General features: G+C 36.1%; 1 protein-coding gene across 1 annotated transcript in view; it reads right to left on the bottom strand.

Annotated features, from left to right (window-relative positions):
* Positions 1 to 10330: 10330 nt before the first annotated feature.
* Positions 10331 to 10781, bottom strand: part of SLC17A6 (solute carrier family 17 member 6) — a 29190-nt gene continuing 28739 nt past the window's right edge. The window contains exon 12 of the mRNA XM_009098715.4: positions 10331 to 10663. Coding sequence (XP_009096963.1) covers positions 10331 to 10663 — 333 coding nt within the window. The remainder of the gene's footprint in view (positions 10664 to 10781) is intronic.

Below are 10781 nucleotides of genomic sequence, written 5' to 3'. Positions count from 1 at the left end.
TTTTCATCTCTTCCATTTAATGTATAAATGATGTCCCATTTTTTGTGCTGTATCAGAGTGGAGGATTACCTAAAATTGTTGCCCTGATAACTTAGTTAGGTTGGAAAAGGCTTTTGAGATCAAGTTCAGCCTGTTACTAAACCTGACCACAGGACTAAGTGCCACATCCAGTCTTTTCCTAACTCCTCCAGGGACTGTGAAGGTAGGATTGGTAAAAGAGGATCCTCCTGACAGATGATGTGAAGTCTAGGATTGCTTACTTGGGTGATGTGACCTGTTCCAGGTTAATTCAAAACATGAGATCAAATCTTAATGGTGAAGTGTGCCTGTATTTTCTTAGTAAAGCATTTTATCTGCTGCAAATAGAGTGTGAGCATTTTGCAAAATTTACCCCAAACCATGCTGACTGTCAAAGTTGTTACTGACAATCTCTGCTCTTTCTGCAGATAGAGACTGAGGAGAATGACATCTGCAAGTGTCCATTCATAAATGCCTTGGTAGGAATATGGTGCTGATTTTTTTGTCATCCATTCTATCAATCTCAAGAAAAACAGAGGATTAATTAAATTTGTTTTTCTTACTGCAACAAGACTAAAAGTGCTTTAGAGATTAACTGTAAACTTGTTCTTATTAGGGCCCAAAAGCAGATCAATAATTCATCTCTGTCTCTTCCTGTACTTTGTTATTCATCACAAATTAATGGCCACACACACCAAAGGAAGGGATGGACTGCAGTATTTTTCCTCAGGAGATGCACATCATTTAATTTTAGATGTCACCAGGTGGCTGCTGCCCTGTCTATTCAGGCAACAGAGGCAAAGCCACAATGTCACTCCAGGCTTCAAGCTGCTCTGTGAACACCTTTTGTTCATACAAACTCTATGAACAAAACTGTATGCTCATCAAAAAAGGTTTTTAAAGAAAGTTTAATTCCTAAAAAATTACCTGGACCATCTATTTTGGAAGTGAATGAAGCTGCCCAAAATTGTTTGAATATGTGACAGGTTTATACCCTGTTATTAAGATAATTAGCTTTCAAAATCAGCAATAGAATTTTGCTAATTGATTTTATTGCCTTCTCTGATGTTTGGTTTTGCAGCCTGTTTTGATATTGACCTTTGAATCTCTCCCCTGAATCATCTGGAGGATTCTTTTCAGTCTCGTTCCTTCTCACACCTTCCTTTTTCTGCATTTCTTTGTGAGATTTTTGTGAGATTATTCCAGGGAGAATCACGTGGAATGTGATTTCATTGTAAAGGAAGGAAAGCCAAAGCTGCTTGAAATGAAAGGAGCAATTCCACAGGGAATGGTTAAGCCATGCCACCAGCATCCTCCTATTAAAAAACTTGTGTATGACTCCCTGTGTTTTTTTATAACATAGGAGAAAGCCATATATTTTCAAGATTAAATTAAATTAATTTCCAAGCAGGGCTTTCAGATCTCTTGTTAGTCAGACCAGGAGGCTTTTTTCTGATATTTCTCTGGGCTGTTTAATTGTTTATGGGATTGTCTTTATGCATGACTTACCTTTTTTACTACTGACAGAAATTAAGGTGAGCATTAAGGCACATTACCTGAGTGATGCTGTGTCACTGACATGTTCTATGGAAAATCCTTTCCTTGGGATTTTCCCTCCTGAGAAGCTGAGAGGCCTCAGGAACAAACTGCAAACAATGATTCTCTGCTGCTGTGGGATGCACCAGGTGGGTCTGGGATTGGTCTCTGTGGTTGTTTCTCATTAATGGCCAATCCCAGCCCAGCTGTCCAGACTGTCTGGGTCACAGACAAACCTTTGTTATTCATTCCTTTTCTATTCTTAGCCAGCCTTCTGATGAAATCCTTTCTTCTATTCTTTTAGTATAGTTTTAACATAATATATATCATAAAATAATAAATCAGCCTTCTGAAACATGGAGTGAAGATTCTCATCTCTTCCCTCATCCTGAGACCCCTGTGAAGAATGCCACAATGCTGGAACCAAAACATCTGGAACATCTGTCATTTGGGCACCATGGCAAGTGGAGATGGATGCATCCCATGGTGAGCAAGAGCCACCCCTTCCCCTCTTTTGCTCTGTGTCATACCAACTTCTGTTTTCTTTGCTTCAGACACTCTTCCCAACTCATGCTAAGCAAGGAGTAGAGACAGGAGATCACAGGAGATCAGTTCAGTGTCAGAAGGATTTGAGCATCCCTTGGGATGTGAGACTGATAGCTGAGGCTCTGGATTCCCTGCAGCCACAGCCATAGCCCAGGGGTACTCTCAGGCTGAACCACTTCACTGTGAGGTCCTGTGAAAATAAAGCTTCCAGTCTAACAGACAATTAACAAATTCCAGGAGCTTTGAATTTGAGGAAAACATGTAGTAAGGACCTTCTCTCTATTTCTTCTGCTGTGCTGAAAGGGAACACAGAATGAATCCTAGGGAGCAGGAGCACTGTGGAGACTCTCCTAGGTGGTGGTGACAGCTCCAGAGCAGAATTTCAGAGCCTGTTTCCAGCAGGGCTCAGTAAAACAGGGACAGTTCTGAGGAACTTGGGTTATCTTCACTGTGGAGACTCTCCTAGGTGGTGGTGACAGCTCCAGAAGAGAATTTCAGAGCCTGTTTCCAGCAGGGCTCAGTAAAACAGGGACAGATCTGAGGAACTTGGGTTATCTTCACTGTGGAGACATCAGTGCCTCCAGAGCACATCCCTCCACAGGGAGCAGAACTGGGTGTTTTGGTGGAGGAAATTTTGATTCTCCAAAGTGCCATAGTCTGTGCATTGAAGTGTCAGTCAGGGAATTGATCTTAAATGAGTGCCAACAGTTAAATGTTAAATAGTGCTGCTGTTCCAACACAACTCAAATGATCTCAGCTCTTATGTAGCTTTTGTGTCCTCTCCAAATAAATTAATGCACAAGAAAAAATAAGGCACTGATGGCCCAAAGGATTCTATTCTAAATAAAACATGGGGTATTTGCATTTAGTAATATAAACAGTAAATTGCTGTTGCATCAGGCTGGCATTGTATGAGCAAGTTTCTAGGCTAATAAAATCATTCTTAGGCAAGAAAATAAATTAACTAGAAAGTGCTTTTTAGAAAACTACCTTTTCTTTTTACTCATATGAAACACACAAAAATGTCCTTTAAAATAATTTGCTTAAAAATTGAATTCTGATTTCTTAGATTTTCATTTCTGTCTTTTCCAAAACGGAATGTCTTCACCATATAAAAATGAGAGAGAAGTGTCTTTAATTGGGTATGACTGAGATATATGGAAAAATATTCAAATGTATGTTTGCTCAAACACATATTTGGAAAGGATATTTAATGTATATAATTTCTGTAATTTATTTCATTTTCAGGTTATTTAAAATGAGCCAAAAAGTTTTAGAGTTTGGTCAGAGATATTATTATTATTATTATTATTATTATTATTATTATTATTATTATTATTATATTATATAATAATAATAATAATAAAATAATAATAATAATAATAATAATATATTATATTATATTTTATTGTCACAGTAGGACACAAAGTAAAACAACGTGGACACTGGAACTCCAAGGTAAGAAGAAGGGAAGTTTACTTTCTGACTCCAACATTTATAGACTTTCCAAAGTGCCAGTGGGTTGGAGGGTGACAGTGCCACCTCTCCAATGACACTGGGCAAGACAACAGTCCATCAAATTTCTCCTCCTCCATAAAAGAATGCAAAACAATGAGTTATTTACAGAAAGTGTGTGAGAAAGTTCATGACAAGAATGTAAACATCAGAAGGCTTGGAAGAACTAAGAAGAACGGGGTGATTATTTATTTTTATTTTTATTTTTATTTTTATTTTTATTTTTATTTTTATTTTTACTTTTCTTTTTATTTTATTTTTATTTTTATTTATATTTTTGTAATTAAAGAGCAGACATGAGCAGTATTTTCACGTTCATGCAGAGGACAATGCTGTCTCACACAGCTCAGCCAATCCACTTCTCCCCCTGCCATCACACCTGCAGTCAGGAGCAGCCCCTGAGAGCCATCACCTGCAGGATTGCTGAGCAGAGCCAGGTGCTCAGGGTTCACCTTGTGGTTTCTGAGGGAAAAAACCCCATCCATACCTGTGTGTGCCAACCAGCATCTTCTGTACATGCATTCATCAGATATACACACACACTATGTACATACATATAGATACATATATATATATGTACACACAACATATACATATATATACACACACACTATATATATATATATATACACATATATATACACACACACAATATATACATATGTATATACACAATATATACATACAATATATACATATGTACACACACAATATAGACATATATAGACATATATATAGACATATATATACACACAATATATACATATATGCACATAAATACACACAAAATATACGCACAATATATATACATATATATACACACAATATATGCATACATATATAAATACACATATAAACACACACAATATATACCTATATATACACATATATATACACACACACAATATATACACATATATACACATAAATACACACAAAATATACACACAATATATATACACACAATATATACATGTATATACACACAATATAGACATATATATGTATATATATACACAAAATATACATATATATACACAATATATCGATACATATATGAATGCCCATATATATCCACACAAAATATATACACACACAATATATACATATATATACACACACAATATATATATATACTTATATATATACATATATATATACACACACAATATATACATATATATACAAAATATATACATATATATGCGCATATGCACACACAATATATACTTACATATATGCACACAATATATACATACATATATAAATACACATATATACACACAATATATACATATATACATACATATATCTATACACATATATATACACAAAATATACATATATATATTAATAAATACACACAAAATATATATATATATACACACAATATATACATATATATATTTACACAAAATATATATATATACACACGATCTATACATATATGTATATATGTACATATATACACATATATATACACACACAATATATACATATATATATACATACACATATATACACACACAAAATATATACATATATATATATACACACACATACAATATATATATATATTGCCCATCACATGCCTCTCAGTCCATTTGGTGTTTCCCCCATGCAGGGTAAACTCCTTGTGCTGTATTGACCCTAAGATCTGACATAATTCCCCAGAAAAACACAACTGAGAAGAAAGTTGACCTCACCTTTATTTGATTCAATTTTAATTCCACCAAGCAACATTTACAAAAAAAGGGAAAACATTGGAATTTTCTAGATTAAAAACAAAAAGAGTTTTGTTGAGTGCTCTGATGTTTACCTTGAAGGAAATTATCATGTTCTCCTCCCAAACTCTTTGATTGCAGGCCCACTGGTGGCACCTAGCCAGTGTATAATAATAATTATACAACACAAATTCTAATTAAATGGCAACATTCCAATCTTAACAATGCAATGCTTTAGCTTTCAGAGGCTTTCTCAGCATTCACTTTCTGCTTCCAAGCATCGTTTTTGAAGAGGGTGCAAGTGCAGAATGCCCAGGACCCTGGCAGAGAAATGTGTCAGACACGAGGGTGGGGGCCACAGAATGTGGCAACTTCTGAGCCCACCTTAGCCTCAGGAGAGTGACCAGGTATTTAAAACTCAGGTTTTTTTCTCCTCACTGTCCCTTCATTCCAAACCATTCTGTGATTGTGAAAAAAGTGAGGAATTTTTTCAGCTCTTCTGTAAGCTTTTCCTCAAGTTTCCTACAGTGCTTTATTTCCTGTAATTTCTAATTTTCCTGTCTGACTTTAAGTCTGTTTCATATTTATTCTTTACCTGATTTCTTACAGATGAGAGCCTGTCACAGGTTAAACCCTTGCTAAAAATGGAATTCTGTGTTGTTTTCTAACCTCTCACCTGTGGTGTTTGAAAGAAATTCTTTCACCTGAAACCAAAATTGCAAGGATTCTATGTTTCTGATGTTAAAATTTTACCCAGGAGAGATTTGCCAACAATCATTTTGAGCATGAATTCCCAAAGATGGCAGATTTTGTCTGAGCACTTGACTCAGTATAACTAAGCACACAGGCTTCTGTAGGGAAACAGAAAATAAATTTTATTATTTTTTGTGCTTGGGGTTACAGCTGAGTGAAGAGCTAGAATAGACACACTAGCTGGATAGAGATCCATAGATAACTAATTAAAATATCTGATTTTACTTCTAGGTCCTTTGATTATTTACTCCTAAATCTCCCAGCACTATGAAAATTATTAATGCAAAAAACACAGACAAATTTCAAATAAGTACAGAAGCAGCTGCTGTTAAGGAGTGACTCTAGACTTATAGCAGCCTTTAAAGTGCTTCACAGCTTAGCATGAAAGGAATAAAGCATTTCATCTCTCAGAGGCAGCAACTGAGGCTGTGATGTTATCTTCCTCACAGTACAGCTTTGAACTGTGACATTTATTCTGACTTTCAGCCTCATTCCTATTCCTGGCTCCACGCTGAAAGAGAATTTAATTCATATTTGCAGATATTCTTTTGTAACTTTTATTCAACCTTTACCTTGAGGCTTTCTTTTTCCCTTTAGGCAAGTTTTTTTTTACCATTTGATCAATTGAATTTCATGATCACTTTTGAAAGTAAAGAACACTTTATGATAGCTTTATCTCTGCAACAAAGAGTGTGTGTTAACAGAGGGATCCCACTGAGGGAGATTCAAATATTTTAAGACTTGTCAATTTGACTGATACTGTCTGTATGGAATCATTTGAGGACATGAAGATGAACATCTGAGGTGTTGTTCTGGCCCATCTAAATGCAAAGTTTCCTAACAATTTAAATGGATTTTGGATTCCATCCTTTCCTTTAACTTACCTCCTTGAAAAGATAACCAAACAATAAATTAAAATGTGAGGAACAACTCTTTTTTTTTCTTTTTTCAACATAGTAAGTGAGCAAGGGGTACCAGATGGGGACCAGGACAGAAATTGGTGACAAGACCAAACCATGAAGTGACTGTGAACGTGGTCTGGTTGACAAACTGAGGTGATCCAAGGTTCTGAGACTTCCAGGAGGGAAGCACTACACCACACCTGTGCAACAGGGCTGCAGAGCAGCTCTCTGAACCTCTGAGCAGAAAGAGCACAGCCCAGAAGAGGCTGAGAGGTGTATTTCAGCAGTGCTGATTTATAAAAAAATGAAGCAGCAAGAGAAAAACATAAATCTATTTACTGAGAAGGAATATAGGGGTCATGTCCCCTTAACTCTCCTTTTTCCTAAAGCAGAGCTGCTGATTCTTGTATTTGAAGAACCCAATTATTTTCTCCATTTCCCCCCTTCTTCCTTCTCTGTCAAGTTCCTGATAATTCTTCCTGTATTTTCACATGAACAGGAGTCTGTGAAGAAGTAAAAACCTTCAGACCCATCCTGCTCCTTCTTCCCAAAAGAATGGGTTCTTCTGCTCTGCCATTGAAAGAGGAAGAGAAGGAGACAAAGCAGAAGCAGAGAGCTGAAATAAGAATGTGGAGATTCCCTGAGTGATGTAGCATTCATAGGCAATCGTTGGGTCCTTACTGAGGTGTAGCTGGCTGAACAGTGCAGTGTCTAAAGCCTGGATTAAAGTCTCTCCTTTGTTCTACTTAATTCAAAGGTCTCAAGCTAAGAAAAACACCCTACCTGTATTTAATGAAAGGAATTTATTTAAATAATTCCAGGATAGAGAACCTGCAAGATTCTGAAAATTAAGAGTTTATTTTTATTTAGTTTGTATTTTCTGAGCTGTCCATTCACCAGAATAAATTCAACATTAATTCTGAAGCCCCTACTTCTCCTCCTTTTGAATCTTTCAGGTGAGAAGCACTGGGCCTGCTGCTCTGGTTAGTGCTCTGGAGCCTTTTTCTCAGTTTGATGTTTCTGCATTATTCTACTTGGTGAAAGAAAATTATTGAAAAGTAAAAATTTTATTTGAAAAATCCTTATTCTTTAATATAGGATTACTGATTGCTGTGGGGTTTATCTAAAAGTGGATGGAAAGGAGTATGTTTTGATTAAGGATCCTTGTTGGATAATCAAGAAGAGGAAAAATTCCACCAACAGCAACGTGTACCTTTTAATTTTCTGTCACCTGTGCCATCTTTCTCACTGACATTAATCTGTCTTTCCTGGGCTCACTGCATGTCTCCTGCTCCTTTCCCCTGCACACCTATGCCAGCCATCCTCCTGGTGGATGCACAAACACCTTGAGACAGGTGCCTGTCCCACCTGGAGGCAAGGACAGACAGAGTGAGAGGTTGGGTGTGGAGCAGAGCTCCCAGCTGAGAGACTCTCTCCATGTCAGCAGCAGAATCTGTTCTGCAGCCACTGTAATTGCAGTCTTCTACATTAAAACACATCTAAAAATTACAAGAAAACTCTAGTGGTCCTTTTTATATAAAAGGATAAATAGAGCATTTTATTAACACTTTTTGCAGCAACAAAAGTGACACAGTCCACATCTTTTTCATTAAACACAGCAGAAGCTATGGTCACGTTTTACATCACTTTGAGGCACAAAGCAAAATACTTCTTCTCTTAAGGTCAAGGTATGATTTGCATTAAAAAAAAGGAGAAAAATAAAACAATCCTCAAGTTGTATATTGCGGTAGCAGGGTTTCCAATCACTAGCACAATACAATGAACAGACCAAGAATCCAGAATGGATTATTACATACAATAATATTCATTGGATTGAATTAAGAAATGGATCATTGTTGCCATTTTAGAGTATTAAGAAGTGGTCTGGTGTTGCTAACTTCAGTTGGTTCAGTTTGGTTCAGTCCCAACCACCCCAAGTATATACAACAAGCTAAATGTTTAAGAGTTAATATATCATCTAGAAGGTTCTGCACTTGATAATGCATTGCACTTATTGCTTGGTACACTAATGTTGCAGTCACTGTTGAGTTTTGCTCAAAGGACAAGCGTGGTGCTTGTTGGCTTCTTCCAACCCAACACTAGTTATTTACCACTTTGGTTTCTTGTGAGATTTTATGTTGCTCATATTCAGCATCCATTATTATTATTATTATTAGGTTTGATTGAAAGACAAATACAACTTTTATTTCAGGGATTTCTAAAATAACAGCATTTTCTATAATTACAGTATCTTCAATAAACATATCTATGTATACAACTGTGGCACAATGTGTAAAAATATGAAAGCTATTAAGGGAAGGATAAGGGTTAAATTATTCTCTGTTTCTTCTATTGGTTTCAAAATATCCTGCAAAACAAATGCATCCTTTTTATAGGGCTATTTGCTCATAATAAACTTCTCTTTGGAATTTTGTAAAAGACTATATTCTTTTCTCTGTTATATTGGGGTATTTTTTCTCTTTCTAAAGACACCAGTGCAAATTCAGAATATACTGCAAAGAACAGAATAATAAAGCTTGTATTTTGATAAAGGGGTTTGTCAGGCTGCCTGAAAAGCCAGACTCAATATTTTATATGGTTTTTATATTAGTTGATAAACGCAGGGAAGGACATGACAATGTCTATAATTTAATGAGATTCTGTAAAGGCTAGAAATAAGGATTTGTGCCCAAACATTCAGTATAAAACTCCTAAATAATTCCTTTATTTATCACAGAGTAGCCTGCAGCATGTAATCACCATAAACATACAATATGCCCTATTTGTTCTTTGGGCTTGATGCAATTACCAGCAAGGGAACTGGATCAATCCTCATCATTGCCTGGGACTCAGCCTTCCTTCCTCGAGAAAGCTCTTGTCCTAGGCTAAACACCCAACTCCTACATTGCACTGAGTAAATGTGTGTCTCCAACACAGCCTCAATACAGTGTAACAAATATATAAGTGCATTTTTAATGATCAAGTAATTTTGGCTTTCTAAAAAGAGCATTAGATGTGCCAACTCTGTTGCTTAGTTGTGCTTTAATCTGTAATTATGAGTCTTAGCTCTTGTATACTGTAAAGTATCTACTTGCCTCTATAGCTTTGACCAGTAAACCCTTAAAACTCTAATGTTTATAGAACAAATATAACCTAATGAAAGTGATAACGTCACAACTCATACAGATTGCACTTTGATGTATTTTTGTTTTTTACAGTAAGACCTTCCTGTTTGATATGTGTTTACATGTTTATACCACTTTTTATTTCTGTGTGCAAACAATCACAATGAATTGAATCACAAACACTACAAAATATACCAAATATTTAGGTTTGTTATGAATAATCTCTTTCCTTGTAGTTGTATGAGTCTTGTACTTCCTCTTGTACAAATTCCTCTTTTTTCTCCCAGCCATTAGGCCAGCCACCATTGACCTGGGTCGTAGCACCGTAAGACTTGGTGGTACCATAATTTACATAATTCTGAGTAATGTCCCCTGTCTCCTCAGCAAGTTCATCTTCATGAATAAAGCCACACTTCTCTTCACTTGTCTGCTCAGGGTCTGCCCAGGGCTGCTTCTCTCCTGAAGCAAATATGCCATAGAAGATCACACCTCCGTAGTGCACCAGAGCAGCAATGAGGAAGACATACTGCCATTCTTCACGTGTCTGAAAAGAAGAAATTAAAGCAACAATGAGGAAGACAATACTGTTATTCTTCACATGTTTGTAAGCAAGAAATTAAAGCAGCAGTGAGGAAGACAATACTGCCATTCTTCACGTGTCT

Source organism: Serinus canaria, chromosome 5 (assembly GCF_022539315.1).
Source record: "Serinus canaria isolate serCan28SL12 chromosome 5, serCan2020, whole genome shotgun sequence".
Lineage (NCBI taxonomy): Eukaryota > Metazoa > Chordata > Aves > Passeriformes > Fringillidae > Serinus > Serinus canaria.
This window is presented reverse-complemented; position numbering and strand designations above follow the sequence as displayed.